The sequence below is a fragment of the Solanum tuberosum genome, unplaced genomic scaffold, assembly GCF_000226075.1.
Source record: "Solanum tuberosum cultivar DM 1-3 516 R44 unplaced genomic scaffold, SolTub_3.0 scf00047, whole genome shotgun sequence".
NCBI lineage: Eukaryota > Viridiplantae > Streptophyta > Magnoliopsida > Solanales > Solanaceae > Solanum > Solanum tuberosum.
This window is the reverse complement of record NW_006238973.1, coordinates 1742109-1767259: the sequence shown is the minus strand read 5'-3', so window position 1 is coordinate 1767259 and position 25151 is coordinate 1742109. Positions and strand designations below refer to the sequence as shown.

At 30.2% G+C, this 25151-nt stretch overlaps 1 protein-coding gene across 1 annotated transcript; it reads right to left on the bottom strand.

The window, feature by feature from the left end:
* Positions 1 to 1577: 1577 nt before the first annotated feature.
* LOC102591863 (CBL-interacting serine/threonine-protein kinase 6-like) lies at positions 1578 to 3343 on the bottom strand. Its single transcript, XM_006343601.2, has one exon. The coding sequence runs from the start codon at positions 3004 to 3006 to the stop codon at positions 1732 to 1734; it is 1275 nt and encodes a 424-aa protein (XP_006343663.1). The 5' UTR covers positions 3007 to 3343; the 3' UTR covers positions 1578 to 1731.
* Between the last annotated feature and the right edge of the window lie 21808 nt (positions 3344 to 25151).

Here is a 25151-nt window from a genome sequence, read left to right as displayed (position 1 = left end):
GATAAAAAGCGTTTTATTTCTTAAAATAGAACTTTTTGATACGAATCTAAATTAATCAAGCTTCAAAATAGACACCGAACATCGATTATGAAACAAGAAAAAACAAATTGGGTCATATCTCTTGGCTAAGGAGCCGCTTTTGTAGGGATTAGGGAGGTTATTACATTATAAAAATTGAGATTAAATCTGTTCAATATTTAATTATAAGTATTATTAGTCTCGAAATATTTTTTCATGCACATGATGTTTAATGTATAAATATTGAACTTAATTATTTTTATGCAATTTTAATCTCCATGTAGATCTAAATCTACATCTTACATGTCTTCATTGACCCAAGTTGATGGTCAATTCTAGTTTCAATGTTGCTCGAACTTTTTTAAAAGTGAGTAAAGTATTATATTTTAATAATATTTTTGAAAAAATCAAGTAGCATAGTTGATTCTTCACATCTTAATTTTTATCGATTGGTTTGGTTTACCATATTAGAAAAAAATAATCTCAATATAAATTTTTACTTAAGTTGTATGTAGATTATTTGATTGATTGTATGAAAACATTATCAACTTGCATTGCAAATATATATACACAAAATAAGAATAATATATTTATAATGCATGAATAAAAATAACAACATATAAAAAAATTTCCTAAAAAAAAAGAAACTTTGGAGTTCTCAATCAACACAATGAAGAAATGTCAATCGACGCCTATTGAACAAGAACAACTCAATTTTTACTTTTCCTTTTAATGATCTTTATATAACACGATCAAGTTTTATTGAAACTTTAAAATAGATAACGAACGACGGATCAGACACCAAATTAAAAGAAGGTGATAGTCTATTCTAATTCGATAAATCCACTCTTCTTTGAGATGAGTAGAAAAGATAAACAACAACTACACACCAGCCTCACAATAATTTTATCCTTCCATTTTTAAATTCTTCATCCTAAAATATTATATTATTTCTAATTTATTTTAACTATCACATTGGTGGACAATACTAAGGTTAAACAAATGCATTGCACCTCTCAACATCACAAAGAAGACAATATGATATATGGTCATTTGCCTACCAGAGAAGTGTTTTCATTGGACTTCTAACAAACACTTTCTCTAAAACCGGGTTTGAATTTATGAGTTCTAAATTTTAAAATAATGATATTATGTGTTCATAATTAGATTTTAAATCTAATTTGTATACATGTTTTTGATAACTATGTCACACTCAGATTAATAATTTATCATAAACAACATCTCAACCTTGAGCTAAGCAACTATCGAGAACAATCTCTCTATTTTTTGAAGATATATAGGAGTAAAAATGCGCACACACTGCCCTTTCCAGATCAAACAAACTCAAACATCATTTATGAAATTACACTGAATATATTGTTGTTGTATCTGCGTTGCCTTCTAGCTCTATCCCTACTTGCAAGTTGCATCAAGATGTAGAAAAATTGATTCTAACACTCAAATTTGAATCAAAAGAAACATCACAATTTACAACAAACACACATTATTAAAGCACAACACACAATTTTAGAACAACAACTAAAAGTAGATGCAAACTAGCAAAACAAACACAAAAGACATTCATTCAACAATTCAAGAAACTTTCTTGAGATGAAATTCAACCTCTAAATTAATAAGGGTAAATCTAATTAACAACATGAAAACAAACACAACTAAATTAAAAATTTCCAGATCTACACCTTATTTTATCCTTCAAGTAAGTGTAGATGATGTCCATACAATATCCTTAAGTGCTGGTCTAAGCTCTTTGCTGCAGAATTGATTATACTCCAATGTATCACCACTAGCTTTATTCACTTCCACAACTAGAAATGAATTTGTCACAGCAAATATATCAGCAGCAATTCCCAATTTCCCTTTTCTCCCAGTCACTTGTCCTTGTAGCCTTACACATGAATCACTCTTTTTTACGCTGAAATTCGATGTCTTTGCTACCTCCTCAAGCTTAGATATCACACTACTTGCTGACCTAGTAGTCGCGAATCTCATATGTTCTTTCTCATTCCTCTTATTCTCTTCGAACAAAGGTGACAAATCAAACCCCTCAGATAACGAAATGATATGAAACGCGTTCATTGTCTCAACTTCTTTACAAGCCTTATCTGAGGCAAATGCAAATTCTTCCTCATCTTTGTTCCTTAACGTCCTTGGGATTGATTTCTTGAACCATGATGAATCCATGATCTTCGAGGTGGTGATTCTTGAATTGGGATTCGGATCCAACATCTTCGTGATCAGCCTCCTAGCTTCAGAAGAAAACCAAGGTGGACATTTGAAATCACCCCTATAAATCTTCTTATACATCGCCATGATGTTTTCTTCTTGAAATGGTAAAAAACCGGCTAACAAAACATAGAGAATCACTCCACATGACCAAATATCCGCTTTTGAACCATCGTAGCCTTTTTTACCAATAACTTCAGGGGCAACATAAGCCGGAGTTCCACAAGTTGTGTGAAGCAATCCGTCCTGTCTTAAATGTTCCGTAAATGCACTTAGCCCGAAATCAGTAACTTTGAGATTTCCTTCTTCATCTAACAACAAGTTCTCAGGTTTCAAATCGCGATGAAATACTCCTCTGCTATGACAGAAGTCGATAGCTGAGATCAGTTGCTGGAAGTAACCTCTAGCAACATCCTCTCTCAGCTTGCCTTTCGCGATCTTCGCGAAAAGCTCACCTCCTCTAACGAACTCCATGGCGAAGTAAATCTTAGTTTTGCTCGCCATGACTTCGTGGAGCTCAACTATATTCGGGTTTTTCACCATTTTCATTACGGAGATTTCTCGCTTGATCTGATCCATCATACCGACTTTAATGACTTTCTCTTTACCCACTACTTTCATGGCAACATTTTTACCATTCTGCACGTTTCGTGCGTGATAAACTTTCGCGAATGTTCCATGGCCTAAAAGCCGACCAAGTTCATATTTTCCGTTCAAAGCTCCACATTTCTCTTCCGGAGCCATTTTTTTTTTGTTCCAAATTGATTGAAAAAAGAGACTAAAGATTGAAAAGGGTGTTTGAATCTGTTAATAAAAAGGGATTTGGTGAACGGAGAAGGCGAAAACGGGTGAGTGATTCACCCGTCTTCAACGTGTTTCCGGTGGCAATTCCTGCCGCCGGCGACTGATTTTTGGATATTTCCGGCGTAAAAAAGGGGATTAGAAAATCGAGAGCCTCTCATCTCTCTGCATTCCCTAGCTGGATTTTCTCTCCAAAAATTGGAAAGGAAAAAAAAAATGGAGATTTTATTTTTGTTTACTGAAGAAAAAAAACAGAGCACTAATGGGTTTTTTTCACTAATCTTTCTGAATGGAGGCTATTAGCATGAATTTATAGTTGGTTCAAGGGTAAAGTGGTCATTTTTTTTATAGAACATAATTTTCTTTTTCCGTTCGGTGTCCGAAGATTACATTAGAATCCCAACTAAATTTGAACCGTACAATACAAACTTATTCAGGGCAATGCTTCCAACAAAATTTTCTTCGTACGAACTTGAGACCTAATCACTGCACCACAACAACGTATTGATAGAACATAGAGTTGTGATGATCTAACGGCCATGGTTTTGCTATTTTAACACGTGGAGAGATCGTAATGGATTAGAGGGAATCTTGTAGGATATTTTAGTCAATTATAGAGTGACACGTGTATGAACAGCTAGGATTTTAGTATGTTTGACGTGAAGAATTTGGTAACTCCAAAATTTGGTTAATTTCTATGACTGTTTTACCCTTTGTGCCACATTTGGAATAGTTTTTGGTTAGTTACCTAAATGTAGAGTGAATTATTGAGATTTAGATTCAAGGGTAGAGTTGTAATATTATATTTCACTCAAAATATGGTTAGTGGCCTAATTTCATCTTAGAAGGTTAGTAAATGAAATACTAAAAAAAGTTACTGTATATAAATTCAATTCAATTAACAAGTATCTACTTTATATTATACTCAAAAACATTATTTTTATTTATTTGGTATGTTCAATTAATACTTTCCTTGAATCAGAGGTTTATAAACCGTCTTTCTAAGTTCGCAATAAAGATAAGACTTCATATTGAAAGAAAAATCAATCACGTTTATGCTGATTGTTTTGTATCTTGCTAGTGTATTTTCACATTTTTCTTACAAATATGCTTGTTTTTCTTTTATTTGAATCGATGGCTTATTAGGAATAAGTTTTCTACCCTATAAAAATAGGAATAAGATTTATGTACATTTTATTATTCTCAAATTTTATTCGTAAATTATATTGAATATACTATTGTTCTTTTAAGTTTATAACATGACAGTATGAAAGTCATGTTATGATCATAACATTTTTAAGATCATACGTTCTAAAAATACTCAATCAATAAAATTCGTATTTAGTCAAATGCATAAAAATTGGGTATTTTTGACAATTTTTGAGCCGGTAATCAAATTTAGCCAACCTTTCAAATATAATTCGAAAAAATTAATAACCTCTTAATTAATGATATTTTATCAAAAATTTCTTGTATAAAAGAGTAATTCATTTTTTCAAAACTTGTAGACAAAAGTTGAAGTACCTTTATATTATTGGTGGCAGATTGCAATAATTGAAAATTTTGATACTAGCCACAGATTCTGACTGACAACGAGATGATAAGCTGACGTGGACTCTCTCGGCCCGTGGGTCCTATTAACGGAATTGATCGAGCACGAAGTTTAAGAAATAAATCACGAGAATTTGCAATATTCTAAACTTATGCTAAAATAATAACATTTTAAATGAAAGTTCACTTTCGCTGAGTTTTTGTGTAATAAGTAATATCCAACATAAGTAAAATATTGACAGTGATATTAAAAATATTTGTCAAATAAAGAAATTCATCGTTCTTTTATCAGTCTAAGAAATGAAATCGTGTCTTTTAACAACTATTTAATTATAAATTTTCACGTCACATGTTTAAAGCCATAAGATTAACGAATATACACTTTACATATTTTTAGCGTAAAATCATAAAATTCAAAAAAAATATATACTTTCTTAAACTTTTGTTTTGGTAAAATTTTCTTAAAAAGTATCAAGTTAAATTAGACAAAGGATTTAAAACAAATGAAGTATATAATAATTCTCATTCGGGAATTTTTATTTGGCGTAAGTCACCTCCGACAAATGGAGTATTTAATAATACTCCACAACATTAATCGATTGTGTTTCACGCTAAATAATATTTGTTTTTCAAGTAGAAAAATAGGTTATATTTAAACTATTTTTACCATATTATAATATAATTAAATATAAAATATAACAACATAAATGTAACATGTTTGAAATATATATATCTATTTCTCTTTGATTGAGTATCTAAAATAACCAAGTAAGTACTAATTAGATAAAGAATTATTCACTATTTAATTTCTTAATATATTTACAAAGAAAGTTAAATAAGATCAAAGATAATCCAATTATAAAGTTATTCTTATAGTAACTCATTTATTTTAGATGTTAACAAACCACCTTCTCACCTAACTATTTAATTGTTTACCTTATTGGTGGTCCTAATCATAGTCATACTTATGGTAATTTATTTAACTGAAAAAATGTCTAATTTAGTAAAATAATTATTTCTCATTAAGGGATAGTAGCACTTTTAGTCCCTCAAATAATGAAAAACTTTATTCTTGGTTCTTATGATTTCTGATTAAGTATATTTAGTTTTGGATTAATTGATACATGCACTTTTGATTCTCATAACTGTGATCTTCACATATTTAACGAAATATCAAACATCACGTCATTCAATTAACAATGTATTATGTTAATTTTTTTTATTGGTACGCTATAAATGAGGATGATATGGTTCTAACTTCTAAGAATAATTTTTATATCACATGTTTCATAGATGAAAAACACATTACTTAGCTCATTAAAAATTAAATATGCTTAGTCAAATATTATAAGGATAAAAAACAAAAAATTATTAATGACTTGAGGAATTAAAAGTGCAATTATTCCTTTAATTAAACTTCTTTATTATTAATATCAGAAACTTTTATGTTTTAATCTGATATTACCATATAGTTCCTTAAAAGAAAAAGGTACAACAAATCATATAGAATATCCAAAGCATATGAGAGATCCACTGCATCTTTAATTAGTTTTAAAATAGAAATAACTGCTGGCATTTTTCTCAGCAAAAATAAATAAATAATTTTCAGAAAATGCATTTATTTTAAATATTTGATTTTTCTCTTGGGGCTCCATAATCACTTTAGAATCCCGACAAATTCAGGTTTACATATTGAAAGTGAAAATTCTCCATACTAAAAATATTTTTCTTTTTTTGAGTTTAAACTCGAAATCTCCAATTAAGAGTGGACAACTCTATTTATCTATATTCATTCTCTCGATAAGCTGAAGATTCATTTTGCTATGTCTAGTTATACTAATTATATTAAATATATCAATCAATTTAGAAAATATTCTAGTTCTCCAAGATAAGTTTTTCTAACACTTGATATTGTTGGACAATAATTTACTTTTAAAAAAATAAAATTATAAACATATTATTTTTCCATGTGATGAAAATAGGAGAAATTGCCTAGAAGTTGTAGTTTTTCTGCATATTCATATCAAATACTATGATTTTGGACATGATTTAAATTAAAGGAAAAAGCCAAGAAAGTAGTAGAAATTAAATATGAGGTTATTCATGAAACATCATGCTTCATATTTGGCGGCCAAAATAGACAATTTTGGCACCATTTTGCAAGTAGAATTATATTTTTCTCAAAAATAATTTTCAACTAATTGATCCCACCAATAAATATAAAGTTTTTTTTTTCTTTCTTTCTTGTCCAATTTGACCACTTAATTGAATAACAAAAGAGATGATATATGCATCACAAATTTGAATTAATCGAGTCAACAAATATCAAATGGTTATAATACTCATAAAAAAATGATATGTCAAAATTTTTATCTTGTCAAAGATTATAGAGCAACTTTCACATATAGCAAACATAAAAATCATATGTGTATGTTATAGCTATAGTTTGCATAATTGCGCTCCATAACTAAATTTTATGTTTGTCATGGAGCTTTTGATTTGTATAATTCGCTACAAACATCCAATTTTATACAAAATTGTTCAGTTTTGTATAAATGAAATAAATTCATTTATACAATTGTAATTTGTATAATAAGATCTGTATTTGTATAATTATAAATGTATAGGACGAAAATATATGTATTTGTATTTGTATATACACTTTTCTCTCGCTTTATACAAACACAAACACATTTTATACCGAAATGTATAAAATGACTAATTATATACCGAAAATGGCTAATTGTATACCGAATCAGATGAACAAAAAAAGGGATGTTTGCTGCGAATTACAATTAAAATAAATTATGACTATAGTATTTAATTTGAATTAATAATTTGCTATTTCATACAATTTTCCCCAAGATTATATGCTAGTTTCATAGATATCCCGGTGAAGGACATCTATTTAAAATATAGCAAAAATACAACACTTTTAAACTTCAGCAATTTCTATCAAACCTTATGCATGAGGTTCGAATTTTCGAATCTTAGTCCTTCGAGTTGGAGCAGGGGCGGAGGCAGCCTTCTAACTGGGGGTTCATCCGAACCCCCTTCGACAAAATATATTACAATTTATATATGGTTAATTTTTTTTTTATGTATATATAGTAATTGTCGAACCCCCTTCGATTAGTTCGTGTGTTTAGTCCTGTTGAACCCCTTATTAAAATTTTTAGCTCTGCCACTGAGTTGAAGCTTGTCAATCCTGACTTCAGACTTCTAATATTGAGTTTGACTCGTATATAGTAAGAGTGAAAGAGAGGGAGAAAGAGAAGGAAAATAAACGTTTTTTTAATTACTTTTTAAATCAGAGTTTCATTTGAAGTTTATTTTCTTCAAGGTAAAATTTATAAAAAAAATATTAAAAATTGGCTAAATCTTAAATAACACATGTAAAAGTAAAGATAAACACTATAAATTCATATCGTTTCTTAAACTTACTTGGGATTGAGACATTTATTAGGTAAGCACTTAAGGAGTTGTGGATCCTTTTATTTTTGACCAAATCAATATGAGAAGATTAAATTTAGAACTAACAATTAATTAGTTAATCGATAAAATTACTATCGTTGAAAATTCTAGAATAATCACTTCTAAAAGGTTAAAATTGGTTTCATCATCAAAACCGACCATAACATATGTAACACTTAAAAAATAAAATTGTGAATGCTCAAAGTTGTTAAAATTGACAAGAAAACAATTAATTTCAACTGTCAAAATCCAACTTCGTCTTTTTTTTTTTTTTTTACTTAAGAACTTTTTTAATGGTCTAGTGGTCTAATTTTATTAACATAGAAGTTAAATAAATAATCAATATTGTGGCATATATTAACCTAACTTCACTTAGAATAATTCAGAAGAGACAAAAATTGTCTATTATATTAATAAAATAATAATAATAAATGTGCAATATTGAAATTAATAATCTAGAAGAAAAAGTTGTCATTATATTTGACACTTTTTTTTAATTTTTCTTCTAATAAGTGACCCTAAATGACATTATAGGGCATCCACTAAAGTCTTAAATTAAGTTTATCACTAGTTAAGTCAACCCTATTTTAGTATTAATATTTATCATTAAGAATACATGAAAATATCTAGTACTACTAATTAAAACGGTACAAGTTTAAGTTTGTCGTTAAAATAATTATTTCTCTTTCCTCATGATTTATCAAATAAAATATTTGCTTTGTCAAAAACTTAACAAAGTATCACACTTAAAATTTGAATTTATGATTCTTGCATATAAGATACATAATTAACTTATCTCATAGTTGATTAAATTTTTTATTATGAAATTAATAATTTTAAGATTATTTATACGATAATAACTTTGTACCACATTTTATATGATAATCATCTTGGGATTATTGATCGTGTCAGTAAAAATATCCTTTAAACAAAATTATACATTCATAAGGAATGCTAGTTTAGTGAGCAGATCTATTAGTTAATCTAATCCTAAGTTCTAATATTGTCTATATAAACACTATTATAAAGTTGGAAGACATAAAAATGTCTAAAGAGATCGGTGTTAATTATCTCGATCCATCTAAAAAAATGTATGACATAAGATGAGAGAGTGTATTAGATCGGGCACTAATAAGGATACGAGATACCGAATAAAAAAACAAAAAATATCATGAGAATATATCTTTATTAATGATTAAAAAAAGACAATTGAGGACTGCTAATCTTTTTTAATTTCTTTTAAGATTAATTTGTTATTTTTATGATGCTGATTTTTTTTTTATTAGGTGGTATCAATTATCATAAATTCATGTCGGACATAATATATGACCAAATTCATTTACATGATTAAATTAAGTGTCCTATGTAGACAGGTTGCTTCTGATCATTCAGGTTTAGTCTAATTTTAATTATTAAAAAAGGAATAAATTGTTAATAGGTCTTAATCTATTTATTAATAATTAATTACCACTATTATGGGAATAACGTTTGTTGTATTAGTCACATTTGGTCTAGTTAGTGTCCCATTGACATCAACCAATTCAAAGTGGTATTCAACGCTTGTAATTAAATATTTATGAGAAAAAGAAAATAAAAAAAATTATTTAAAGGGATTATTGAATACCTCAAAAAAGTTTTTGTAATGTCCATGATGGAGGAAAGAAATAACAGGTAGACTTTTGCAAATACATTTCGTTCAAAGCCATAATTAGCAAATTTATAACAATTGTGTATCGGTCGATCGGTTTGGTTTGGCTTTGAAGTTGATTAGTTGGACTTATCAGTTATCAATTTGTAGACATGTTAAACATTATATAATAATCATTAAGATATTGACTTATTAATTATTTATCATTATTGGTTCGGTTATTGGTTTAATTGTTAAGATTTGACAAAAAAAATAAATGAAAATCACATAGAAACAAGGTGACAAACCAAATGAACCATGCACAAGAGTTTACAGATTGCATCTTGCTCAAAAGCAAACACTGTCACATTGTAGAATAATCGAAAGTTTGAGATAGACATAAATTAAAGTATGAAACTAAATTCTAAGTCAAGGACTTTATATTTATACCAAATTGTATAAATATAATTATTTAATTAACTATGGGATTATCGGTTAACCCGTTAAGAAAATCCCTCATACCGTTAAGAATCGATAACCTAATAACAAAAAAAATAAAACCGTTAAACCAATAATTACCCATTATCAATAACTTTTTCTATTCGATTTATCCATTTCGATTGGATTTTAAAAAGTCATAGAGTAGATGTATTAATTTAATAAAACGTGGTTCAATTCATCTTATATTACGGGAGACGTTAGCTTAAGTGTAGTTAAATTACATAGTGTATGTTGAGGAAAATGAATGGAATTTATATATAAGGAAAATAAAGAATTAATTATGAAATTGGTTGCCTATTTGCGCTAAGTTGAACATTTTTATTTATTTATTGATAATTCATCATTTATTCTTCGATAAATAAAAATTTACGACGATATTTTGTTATCAATAGTAAAAATTGTATGTCAATTGTTGCTAAATTTTTTTAAATAGTGTTTGTGTGAGCGTCCTTATGATCAAGCCACTCAAACGAAATTAGATTATTGGAATGCAACTTCTTGACCGTCAATCATAAGATGCACACTTGAATGGACTATATATGTTTTCTCATAAATCATATTTTGCATGTTTTTATTATAAGCTCTTTCAACCCTTTAAATATTACAAAATTGTCTTATATAGATTTATTATATGATCATCAATGTATTTGGACCAAGAAATTAAAACCAAAAATAAAAACAAAAATGAAGGCGTATCAAAATTTGATTAATTAGCTAGGCATAGGAGATGATGTTTGCAAATTGCATAAGATTAAACTCTTTTTCCAAAACTAAAATGAAATTAATTAAAAACTCTTACTCAATTTTCGAGCCCAATCCGCTTGTATGAAATATATTATCCTCTTTGACTCAATAAAGATTTTATAGATCAATTTTGTCCCTTAAGCTACTCCACTCCGAATCCAAACGTGCGCATATATACCATATGAGTTTGTGTTATACCTCTATCAGTACTAAAAATATGTAGATTTTCGATGGATATTCTATCAAAAATTCGCTCATCGTTAAAGGATTTCCGACAAAACTTCTATAAAAAATGTTTGCAGCGAGTTAATTTTGCAAAATTTCGCTCCAATTTTGATATGAAATTTGTCTAAGATATCATGTATATGCCTTCTCCTATAGAAGCTTGTCAGTCCTTTTCTTGATTCGCTCCTTGTGATCAGTCCGTCCTTTGTCATGGTTGTCACATGATAATAGAACATCCAAAATCGTCCGTAATTTTACTAATTCTCTAGTAATAGATCTTAGTAAAAACGTCAATTTTGATGTATATGCGTTAAATCATTAATCGCATAAAATTAAATTATTTTAAGCCAAACAATATTAAGCACATTTTGTTTCCCATTAAAATTGAGATACGTATGTACCCAAATATACATCTAATGTTCAATTATTTGAAAAGAAGTTGGTGCATCTCCACATGGTGTTTCCAAGAAGACAAGATAATATGCACAATGAAATGAATTTTCTACAACTTGATGATTTTATGATTAAACCTCCCCCATGCAAATTCTTCCCCACTACTAACCATGCATATGAAGAAAAAAATAAGATAATTAAAAATAAAAGAGTTTAGTTATATACACCGTAACTCGTAAGCAGTGGCGGAGTAAGGAATTTTAACAAGGAGGTTCAAAATCTAAAGAAGTAAACACACGAACTAATACGTATGTGAATATGCACTAAAATTTCAACATATTTTTATAGGTAAAAAAAGTTTAATGTACGTATACTATATATTCAGTCTGTTAGGATTTATCACGTCATATTAGTTTGTACCAATAATTTAATTTTAAAATTAAATTATTAGAGTCGTGATTATATTTCTCTCTGCTGCTGTCGTTCTAATTGAGGTAATAATTTGGAAACCAATGAACCCTAATTATTTAAAACACGTTAACTATATTCTCTCTAATTTATATTATATAGGATTTTGAGAATATAATGAATCTGTTCATTTGTTTGTGTTAGTATTATAAATCATAATAACTAGTTTAGGAGATTTACCGGTTTCTTCGTAGCGAAAACAAATCTCTAACAATCACGATTCGTGTAATTAATCGTTTAGTTACATAATCTTGATACTCTGTATTACAAATATTCCACAAAAAATATATAATAATCCCTACTTAGTATAACTATGTCGATTGCCCTTTTAAATTGATTAAAACAAAATTCATACCTTTTCGGAGTAAATTTAAATGTTTGAAATTTCACTTAAAAGGAATGTGATGGATGAATGCGAACCCTTAAATAATAAAAGTTTTGAGTTCGATCACTCTATGAATAAAGAAATTTCTTATATAAAAAGTGTTTTTGCTCGTACTTAAGTAACCCTACGTAACATAAATTTAAATTACTCGTTTTAATCGCGTGTTCCGAATTCCAAATGGTTAAACGAAATAAAAAAATCTCTAGATTCTAGTTTTTCATCTTTCATTTTATTAGACTATTGTATTTTGCCAATGTGAAATGTTACTCAAGTATAGGAATTAGAAAAAACAAAATCTAATGAAATATTTAAGTGTTAAAAAAAAGAGATTCAAGATAAAATTGCACGTTTGTGTACAGCTTAGTACACTGTATATGTATTATATATCACTATTATTGATCTTATTTTATAAGTGTGGTGATGATGAGCTTAATCATTTTAACAAAAAAGCTAGGTGTGGGATCCTCAAGGTATGACATACGTTTATTATTGTTGTTATTATTATGAATTATTGGATGATTAATTATTTTAATTATTTTGATGCACTTTTTTCTTGGCTTTTTTTTATATTGATGTCATCTCCAAGATCCAATGATAAAAAGAAGAATGTTTTGTCATATTTATTAAAAAATCATATCAAAACAGAAAAAATTGGTTCGGATGTTTCTGATTTTTTGATTCACCAAGAGACAGAAAAACCAATAATGTCATCACAATTTATTTATTTATTCGTTATTTCGATTTGAGGATCTATTAGAAATATACAGTTTTTATACCTGTAAAAATAAAAATAAGAATTGTGTATATTTTATTTATTTTATATCCGATTATATAAAATCATATTGAGTATGTTAATGTTATTGTTATTATAAAATTATAATTATATGGTAAAGCTTGGACAGAGAGGAATTTAATTTGGAAGAAAAAGGGAAACAAAATGTTGTTTTGTCACAATGTCAGTCTCGGTTCGATTCGGTTTTAAGTATTATCGGTTCGGTTTATTGGTTTTTGGTTTTTAAAACAGCTAAACCGATAACCAAACCAATAAGATATTTGTTATTGGTTTTCGGTTTATCAGTTTTGGTCTTTAACGGTTTGATTTTTGGTTTAACCAATAAGAAAATGCTTTCAAAATAAATATATGACTTGTCCAACAATTTAATGCGAAACAAAAAAAGAGAGAAATCTAATTACTAATTGAGTGCAAAAATTCTTCTTAGTGTAGTAAAAGTCTAGCAAATACTCACAATTCACAACCCGAGTCATTGCCTAACCCTTGCCGCCATCGTTGCAAACCCTAGACGTCGTTGTTCTTAGTTCTTTAGGTTTTTGACGTTGTGAACTTAAAGACTAAAGTAATACTAAAACCTAAAGGGTAAATGCAGAGAGCAAGTTAATTAAGTAATGTTAATTGTGTAGGGTCGTTATAGTTATAGTCTAATATAGTGATTATACTAATATTGTTTGTTTGATATTTATGTAAGACTAAAAATTAAAATAGTAAATTATTATATTCTTAATGGGTTATCGGTTAACCCAATAACCCAATATTAAAACCCTATTATCAAACCGATAACCCAATAACTTTTTTTTATAAAACCATTAAATAACCGTTAATTCCAATAACCCAATAACAATAAATCAATAACACTTTTTTCGATTCGGTTTATCGATCGGTTCGGTTTTTGCACACCCCTAATGTCACATGGTAATTTTATTAATTTTGTATTTTAAAACATATCATGTTTTCTGAAAAAGATTCCCTTAATAATTTGAGAGGGAATAAAAATTTAGAAAATCCAAGATAAATTTAATTGCTCCTTTTTTTTTCAAAAAAAAAAACAAACAAGCCAATTGAAGAGAAACAATTGTACGACTAACTTTTATTTTTTTAATCAAGAATTGACCAATTATTGCATTAAAATTGTAATAAACATAAACTATATGTTGAAATCATTACTATCTTAATATGATAGAATCAAAAGTCAATAATGTGCTTCAAGTTAGAATTTGGTATTTACTTTCCACATGCTTTTTATTAGGTGAAAAACGCTTATAATTTTAAACATTTATATATAAAAAATGAAAAGTAAATTTCTCAAAAATAAGTGTTTGATGCATTTATAAATGAACGTCTTCCTATTTATACTAGCAATATAATATAGACTAATAAACAAATAATAATTATAGTACAGATCTCTTATATCTTAAAAGATCTATAAGACTAAAATGTTTCGAAAACCTTCCTAACAAATTCATGAGTTTTAAATCTTTCAAGAGAAATTTCTACATTTTTCTAAAATCTTTTCACATAAGTTTTTTATTTAAAGCATGATGATTCCTTTTCACATAAGTTATTCTCATTTGCATACAGAAACTTCCTACATAACAAAAAATAGTTTCAAATGACGCTTAAGTGTCATGATGACATGATAAATTGTCACGTTATACTTCTAGTAAAAAAAAAAAATTATTTTTTGTTTGTTTATAATTAGTGCAATTAGTGATTCATGTTTGTAAACAAGGTGTCTACTTGGTCACGAAATTTAAATTTAGAAATGATAAGTAAATTTGATGTAAAAAAATATATCAACCAATCAAATCATTTTTCAAATTCCATAAAATTTATAGGAATTTGATGTAATATGAACATATCAATTATTCAATTTATTATGGCGCAATCTTTTGCACAAATATGAAATAAATGTGATGTAACACCATAACACATAAATCAAGAGAAGAAAAATAATTTAATTTCCTTGCACGTATTTGCTTCTTCACTTGTTAATATGGGTGACCATCACAAATTAGGATAGATTGGAAAACAATCTTGAGTAAAGGCTTTATGGTGTTTAATTATTTTTTTCATTCGATATTTAATATCTATATTGGATCAGACTAAAACCGATACCATACCCAAAATTTAATCCAAACTCAAATGGATTCCCGTGTGCAGTTTAAAATTTTAAGAATAGTTATTTTTCAATTAACAAAGTCAAAAAATGGCCAATAAATATCATTTTAACATTATATCTATTTTTATTTCTAAGGTTCGAACCTGTTCATGCCTTTAGTTTCCACAAGTAAAAAAAGGCATCATGACCCCTCTCTCCATTTCAACATTCTAAACTATGACCATCTTAAAATTCCCATTGACAACAACATAAGTTTAGAAACTACAACTTTCATTAAACTTAAATAATAAACAAATTAGATAGACTTCAATGACGTTTCTCCATCAAACTTCTAATGGAATAAATGTTTCTTCTTCTATATATATATCACAAGAAAGTTACGTAATTCTTAAAAGTTAACTTGTAAATGCGAAACTAAACCTTAAAAAAATGGTGGGACTATACGTAATCTTCTTCAACTCATCACGGAGGTCCTCATAAAGTTTTTTCAAAAACAAAAAATTGGGTGCTCCAAGGCACCAGATCCATGGAGTAATCCACACAAAAAATCCAAAAAAATCACGTTATTACTAAAAATTGGCTCGTAAATGCGAAAATAAGTCATAAAGAAATGATGGGGCTATACGCAATGCTTCCCAACTAATTACAGATGTCCTCATAATTTTTTTTTAAAAAAAATTTGGTGCTCCAATGCGCAGATCCATAGGCTAATAATACACAAGAAAAATCAAGAAAGTCACGTAATTCCTAAAAGTTGGCTCGTAAATGCGAATATTAGCCATAAAATGGTGGGACTATATACGCAATGCTTCCCCAACTCATTACGGAGGTCCTCATAAAGTTTTTCAGTTTTTTTGGGTGCTCCAAGGCGCCAGATCCATGGGCTAATAAACATGATAAACCATGAAAGTCACGTAATTCCTAAAAGTTGGCTCGTAAATGTGAAAATAGGCCATAAAAATGGTGGGACTATATTAATGGCATGAGTTGGTCCCAAGGGATAAACAGACGCATTTTCAAGTTCAAACGAGCCACAATGCGGGAAAAACTAAATTTACCGATTTTGGTATGCTATAGTCCATGAATTTTTGGTGGTACGGGATCCCTACTTGTTTTTGGTTGAAATTTTTCATCGACGTTTGTTACGACCTTATTAATGGTGTGAGTTGGTCTCGAGGGGAAAACAAACGCATTTTCAAGTTCAAATGAGCCCCAATATGAAAAAAACCAAATTTATCGATTTTCGTGTTTTATATCCATGTATTTTTGGTGGTACGTGATTCTGACTTGTTTTTAGCCGAAATTTCTCATGAACGATTGTTACGACATTATTAATGGCGTGAGTTGGTCCCGAGGGTAAATAGACACATTTTCAAGTTCAAACGAGTCCTAATGCAGGAAAAACCAAATTTACCAATTTTCATGTGCTATAGTCCATGACTTGTTATTGATAAGTGATCCTGACTTTATTTTTTGCCAAAAAATTTCATGGACGTCCATTACGACCTTATTAATGGTGTGAATTGGTTCCAAAGGGAAAACAGACGCATTTTCAAGTTCAAACGAGCCCCAATGCAGGAAAAACCAAATTTACCAATTTTCGTGTGCTACAATCCATGAATTTTTGGCGATACATGATCCCAAGTTGTTTTTGGCCGAATTTTTTCATGCACGTCCGTTACGACCTTATTAATGGCGTAAGTTGGTCTCAAGGGGCAAACGAACGCATTTTCAAGTTCAAACAAGCTCCAATGCAGGAAAAACAAAATATACCAATTTTCGTGTGCTATAGTCCATGGATTTTGTATTATACGTGATCCCAACTTGTTTTTGGCCGAATTTTTTTGTGGACGTCCTTTATGACCTTATTAATAGCGTGAGTTGTTCCCAAGGGGCAAACGGAGGCATTATCAAGAACAAATGAGCCCCAAGGTTGGAAAACAAAATTTACCAAATTTCGTGTGCATAGATTTTTGGTGATACATGATCTCAACTTATTTTTTGCCGAAATTTTTCATGGACATCCGTTACGAACTTATTAATGGTGTGAGTTGATCCCGAGGGGAAAACGGATGCATTTTCAAGTTCAAATGAGCCTCAATGCAGGAAAAATCAAATTTATCAATTTCCGTGTGCTATAGTCCACTGATTTTTGGTGATACGTGATCCCGACTTATTTTTGGCCAAATTTTTACATTAACATCCATTACAACCTTATTAATGGAGTGAGTTGCTCCCGAGAGGCAAACAAACACATTTTCTAGTTCAAACAAGCCCCAATGGGGGAAAACCAAATTTACCGATTTTCATGTGTTGTAATTCATGAATTTTTGGTGATACATGATCCCGACTTATTTTTTGCCAAAATTTTTCATAGACGTACGGTACAACCTTATTAATGGCTTGAGTTTGTCCCAAGGGGAAAAAAAAACACATTTTCAAGTTCAAACAAGCCCCAATGCGGTAAAAACCAAATTTACCAATTTTTGTGTGTCATAGTCCATGATTTTTTGGTGATACGTGATCCCAACTTGTTTTTGACTAAAATTTTTCATGAACGTCTGTCACGACCTTTTTAATGGCGTGAGTTGGTCCCGAGGGGAAAATGGACGCATTTTCATGTTCAAACGAACCCTAATGCGGGAACAACCAAATTTACCATTTTTCATGTGCTATAGTCCATATATATTTGCTGATACGTGATGATGACTTGTTTTTTGCCAAAAAATTTTATGGACCTCCGTTACGACCTTATTAATGGTGTGAGTTTGTCTCCAGGGGCAAACAGGCGCATTTTCAAGTTCAAACAAGCCACATTGCGGGAAAAACAAAATTTATCGATTTTCGTGTGCTATAGTCTATGAATTTTTGGTGATACGTGATCCAGACTTGTTTTTGGCTAAAAAATTTCATGGACGTCTGTTACGACCTTATTAATGGTGTGAGTTGGTCTCGAGGGTCAAGGTGACGCATTTTCATGTTCAAACGAGCCCCAATGCGTGAAAAACCAAATTTACTAATTTTCATGTGTTATAGTTCATAGATTTTTGGTGATATATGATCCCGACTTATTTTTGACCAAAATTTTTCATGGACATCCGTTACGACCTTATTAATGGCATGAGTTGGTCCAAAGGGGAAAACAAACGTATTTTAAAGTTCAAACGAGATCTAATGCATGAAAAACCAAATTTACCTATTTTTGTATGTTATAGTCCATGAATTTTTGGTGATACGTGATTCCGATTTGTTTTGGTCGAAATTTTTCATGGACGTTTGTTACGACCTTATTAATGGTGTGAGATTGTCCCGAGGGGAAAACAGATGCATTTTCAAGTTCAAACGAGCCTAATACAAGAATAAGCAAATTTATAGATTTTCATATGCTATAGTCCATAAATTTTTGGTGATACGTGATTCCGAGGTTTTTTGGCCGAAATTTCTAATGGATGTCCGTTACGACCTTATTATTGGCGTGAGTTGGTCCCGAGGGGTAAACAGACATATTTTCAAGTTCAAACGAGTCTCAATACGGGGAAACACCAAATTTACCAATTTTCGTGTACTATAGTCCATGAATTTTTTATGATACGTGATCCCGACTTGTTTTTGGCCATAAATTTTCATGGACGTTCGTTACGACCTTATTAATGGCATGAGTTGGTCCTGAGGGGAAAACAAACGTATTTTAAAGTTCAAACGAGATCTAATGCATGAAAAACCAAATTTACCTATTTTTGTATGTTATAATGGCGTGAGTTGGTCCCGAAGGAAAAATGGACGCATTTTCAAGTTCAAACGAATCCCGATGCGGAAAAAATACCAAATTTACCATTTTTTGTGTGTTATAGTCCATGGACTTGTGGTAATACTTGATCCCAACTTTTTTTTATCAAAAATTTCCATTGACGTCCGTTATGACCTTATTAATGATGTGAGTTGGTCTCGAGGGGCAAACAAACACATTTTCAAGTTTAAACGATCCTCAATGCGGAAAAAACCAAATTTACTGATTTTCATATGCTATCGTGCATGAATTTTTGTTGATACATGATCCCAACTTGTTTTTTGCTGTAATTTTTCATGGACGTCTGTTACGACCTTATTAATTGCATGAGTTGGTTTTGAGGGGTAAACATACACATTTTCTAGTTAAAATGAGCCCTAATGCAGGAAAAAATAAATTTACCAATTTTTGTGTGCTATAGTCAATGTATTTTTGGTGATACGTGATCCTGACTTATTTTTGGCTGAAATTTTTCATGAACGTCCGATACGGTCTTGTTAATGGCGTGAGTTGGTCCCGAAGGGCATCTGGACGCATTTTCAAGTTCAAACGAGCCCCTATGTGAGAAAACCCAAATTACCGATTTTCATGTGCTATAGTCCATAGATTTTTTGTTATACATGATCCCAACTTATTTTTGGCCAACATTTTTCATGGACGTCTATTACGACCTTATTAATGGTGTGAGTTGGTCCCGAGGAGAAAGTTGACGCATTTTTAAGTTCAAACTACCCCCAATGCGGGAAAAACCAAATTAGTTGGGGAACCATCTTGTATAATCTCACCATGTTTTCAACGCATATTTTCACATTTACAGGCCATTTTTCAGGATCAACAAAACCGTAACTTTCTTCTCCACTTCAACTTGAGAGCTCCATTCTAAATCAAGATCATTCCCTTGATCGACACCGGCTATGGTGTGATTCCTTGCATATGTACACCACAATATCTAAGGCAACCCCGTTCTAGCTTGCATTATACTTGAAGTTGAGGATTTCACTTCATTATCCAAATTTCTCAATTTTTCGTCTGTTAATATTAGCCCATAATACACACACAAAAAATATGAAAGTAGCGTAATTCTTAAAAGTTGGCTCGTAAATGTGAAAATAAGCCATTTAAAATGGTAGGACTATATATAATGTTTCCCCAACTCATTACGGAAGTCCTCATAATTTTTTTTCAAAAAAAAAAATTGGTTGCTTTAAGGCGCCAAATCCATGGGCTAATACACACGAAAAACCTAAAAAGTCGTGTAATTCCTAAAAATTGGCTCGTAAATGTGAAAATCATAAAATGATGGGACTATATGGAATGCTTTCCCAACTAATTTTAGAGTTCCTCATAAAGTTTTTTCAGAATTTTTTTTTTGGTGCTCCAAGGCACTAGATCCATGGGCTAATAAACACGAAAAAATAAGAATGTTGCGTAATTCCTAAAAGTTGGCTCATAAATGCAAAAATAAGCCATAAAAATGGTGGGACTATACGCAATGCTTCCCTAACTCATTACGGAAGTCCTTATAAAAAAATTGGGTGGTCCAAGACGCCAGATCCATGGTTTAATACATACAAAAATCAAGAAAATTGCGTAATTCCTAAAAGTTGGCTCGTAAATGCGAAAATAAGTCATAAAAGTGATTGGACTATACGCAATACTTCCCCAACTTAATACTGAGGTCCTCATAAAGTTTTTTTAGAAAAAAAAACATTGGGTGCTCCAAGACGCCATATCCATGGGTTAATACACACAAAAAATCAGAAAAGTCGCATAATTCCTAAAAGTTGACTTGTAAATTTGAAAATATTCCATAAAAATGGTGAGACTATATGCAATGCTTCCCCAACTCACTACAAAGGGCCTCATAAAGTTTTTTTCAGATTAAATTTTTTGGTACTTCAAGGCGCCAAATTCATGGGCACTAACATATACAAAAAACTTAGAAAGTCGCGTAATTTATAAAAGTTGGCTCATAAATGCGAAAGTATTCCATGAAAATGGTGGGACTATATGCAATGCTTCCCAACTCATTACGGAGGTGATCATAAAGTTTTTCAGGAAAAAAAATTGGGTTCTCCAAAGCACCAGATTCATGGGCTAATACACACAAAAATTCATGAAAGTCGTGTAATTCTCAAAAGTTTGCTCGTAAATGCCAAAATAAGCCATAAAAAATGGTGGGACTATACACAATACTTCCCCAACTCAGTACGGAGGTTCTCATAATGTATTTTCAGAAAAAATTTCTGAGTGCTCCATGGTGCTAGATCCATGGGCTAATACACACGAAAAAGCAAGAAAGTCGCGTAATTTCTAAAAGGTGGCTTGTAATTGCCAAAATATTCCATGAAAAATGGTGGGATTATACGTAATACTTCCCCAACTCATTACACAGGTCCTCATAACATTTTTTTAGAAAAAAAAGATTGGGTTCTCCAAGGCGCCAAATCCATGGGCTAATACACACGAAAAACCAAAAAAATCGTGTAATTCTTTAAAGTTGGCTCGTAAATGCAAAAATAAGCCATAAAATTGGTGGGACTATATAAAATACTTCCCCAACTCATTACGGAAGTCCTCATACACTTTTTTTAGAAAAAATTTCAGGTGCTCTAAGATGCCAGATCCATGGGCTAATACACACTAAAAAACAATAAAGTCACGTAATTCCTAAAAATTGGCTTGTAAATGCCAAAATAAGTCATAAAAATGATGGAACTATACGCAATGCTTCCCCAACGTATTACGAAGGTTCTCATAAAGTTTTTCATTAAGGTATTTAAAATGTGAATTGCATACTCCAAAGTTTAAGATAAACAACTACCGTTATGTAATTCTTCACGGGAAAACAGAATGTTAGTTTTTCCTTATTTGGCCAGACAGTGGCCTGAGGATGTTACTAGTGAATTGGGGTTTTATGAACTTGCATACAAAGAAATTAAGCCAAGAATAAAAATTATTCATGCTCTAGATGCAGGGCCGTCCTAACCCCTAGGCCACTAAAGTCATCGCTTGGGGTACCATATATTTTGGGGGGCCCATTTTAAAAAGCAATTACTTATATATGTTATTTTAAAAATAATAATAATTATATGTACTGCGAGTATTATGATTTCTACTAAGGAAATTGCATATGAGATGAAAACAAACCTGAATATCGTAAGAAACAATTTGATGAAAATATGGATAGCGAAATCACAAAGTCCACTGAAGAATCTTTTAGAGTTGATTTCTTTATATATGTAGAGTAGATCAAACTATTTTTTCACTTTAAAATAGATTTGAACCAATTGAAGCATATGAAAATATTTTTGATTTCTTATTTAGTGGTAAAATATTGAGATCACTAGATGATGAGATAAAAAAATATTTTCTTAACCTTGAACTTTCTTTAACACGTAATAGTTATTCTGATATTGATGGTTTATATTTATTTTTTGAATCAAAGGTATTAAGAGAAATAATACAAGTAGAAAATAATAATCTAATGAAAATACTTGATCAAATTAAAAGACTTGATTCTTTTCCAAATACACATATTGCTTATAGAATGTTAACAATTTTTGTAACCGTTGCTTCAGCCGAAAGTAGTTTTTTCGAAATTAAAATTGATTAAATCTTCTTTAAGATCAACAATGTCTCAAGAGAGATTGAATGGATTAGCTATATTATCATTTGAAAAGGAATTATTAAAACAAATTGATTATAAAATAATACATAATGACTTCGCATCTAAAATAGCTAGAAATGTAGATTTTAAATAAAAGTATATATGATGGAAAAAAAATTAGGGCCCCTCTCTTAAGTTTCGCTTTAGGCCCCCAATGTTATTGAGTCGGCCCTGTCTAGATGTCTCGTCATGAGTGGGGGGTTGGAGTATCGCATTGACGGATTCCTTATATGATCTCGAGCAATCATCTTCTCATGAACTACAAATATAATATAAGATATTTTTTCAAATAAGAATTGTTTTTCTTTCATTTTTTAAAATGGTTCCTTACTTTTCAACACAAATTAAACTACCAATTGAAATCAAACAAGTAAGGATTTATCATTTATATACTTTGAGATATGGACTTGATGAGTGTGACTAGAAGTCTTTATTGCATTATTAATATTTGTCCTTCCAATAAAAGCAATAAAGATTATTGTCCTTAGATTAATTATCACTAAAACATTATTTGTGTCCTAAATTGCCGGTACTTACTTAAAAGAATATAATATAACTAAGTAATTTACCCGGGCTTTGCGTGGGCATAAATAATCTTTCTAAATTTTTGAATAACTTTTCCAATAATCGACTGTTATAAGAAAATAAATTAATTTCAGTAGGTTTTTAAAATATTTCAACAGAAATTAAATGATTTGGCATTATCACATATCTAGGAATTAGCGGCACCTATTGTTGCCACGAAAACGTACTTTTAGTGGCGACTATTAAAGGCATTAGCCGCGACTAATGTTGTCACTAAAACATACTTTTAGTGGTGACTATTATAGGCATTAGCGGCGCCTACTGTTGCCACGAAAACATACTTTAGTGGCGACTATTATAGGCATTAGCGGCGACAAATGTTGTCACTAAAACATACTTTTAGGGGTGACTATTATAGGCATTAGCAGCGCCTATTGGTGCCACGAAAACATACTTTTAGTGGCGACTATTAAAGGCATTAGCAGCGACTAATGTTGCTAATAAAACATTCTTTTAGTGGCGATTATTATAGGCATTAGCGGCGACTAATGTTGCCACTATAACATTCTTTTGGTGGCGACTATTATAGGCATTAGCAGCGACGAATGTTGCCACTAAAACATTCTTTTAGTGGCGATTGTTATAGGTATTAGCGGCGATTAATCTTGTCACTAAAAGAAACTATTAGTGGCGACTATTATAGGTTACAACGACTTATGTTGCTACCAAAACATTTTTTTTTATATATATACTAGTAAAATTACCCGCGCCTCGCGTGGAAATATAATGTTACGGAATATATAAAATAATACTTATAACCTATTAGTCATTTAAAGTAAAACACTACAAAGGAAGTGATAATTATAACATCTTATCATTTATCCCTCAATCAATCATCTTTAATTTGATTTTATAATCTATCATTTTGCTTCCAGGAATCAAATGCATCAACCAGTAATATTAAATATAGAGATAAATAAATTGTAAAAGGTTCGAAAAATTGAACAAATATTCTAATTCTAACGTGTAGAAAGTTCAGCACTACCTTTTGTTTTACATATATCACTTTAAAGTTTCCATTCAAATGTATCATAAGTAATTATTAAAATGATAATTAAAGGGAAAATGTATCATATTGGACAACAATTCAACTTATTATATATACTTGAAAGGAAAAAATAATTACACAAAACTATTCAGTTTGTTTGGGTGTTTTTTTAAAATCAACATACCAGAGTGATGAAGTTCAATTTGAAACTACAATTTCAGTAGAGAAAACTTGCGTGAATACTCAATTAACGTGTGTTATTTAATGTGTATTAACAAATACTTATAACAATAACTTTGTAGAAACATAAACAACAAAGTATAAAACAAACATAGCAGGATCTGTAACAATAGACTGAAACAGAAAGGAAAAAATCGAGCTCATTGAATGCACAGTGTTCTCTTAAGGAAATTATTCCCCTCTTGTACCCGAGGTTTAAAGGAATAGATCCTCTCATGATAGAACGATTCTATTCAGCAGTGTATTGATACAAAAATAATATTTAATTGTGCAGAAGAAGAAGAAGTTCAAAATTTTCGTTGTTTTAAAACGAGATGAAATCCCTCTATTTATAGAAAACAAAGGATAGTGTGAACAAATATTTATTGTGCCTTATCAGAAATGTCGCAACTCTTTGGAAAAGTTACAACTCTTCAGAAAGGGCACAACCTTTCATAAAAGTTATAACCCTTCAGAAAGGTCACAACTTTTCATAAAAGTCACAATTTTTCATAAAAGTCGCAACTCTTCATAAAAGTCACAACTTTTCATGAAA

Excerpts from the sequence above, each read along its gene's own strand:
- LOC102591863 (XM_006343601.2), bottom strand. The coding sequence starts at position 3,006 with ATGGCTCCGGAAGAGAAATGTGGAGCTTTGAACGGAAAATATGAACTT.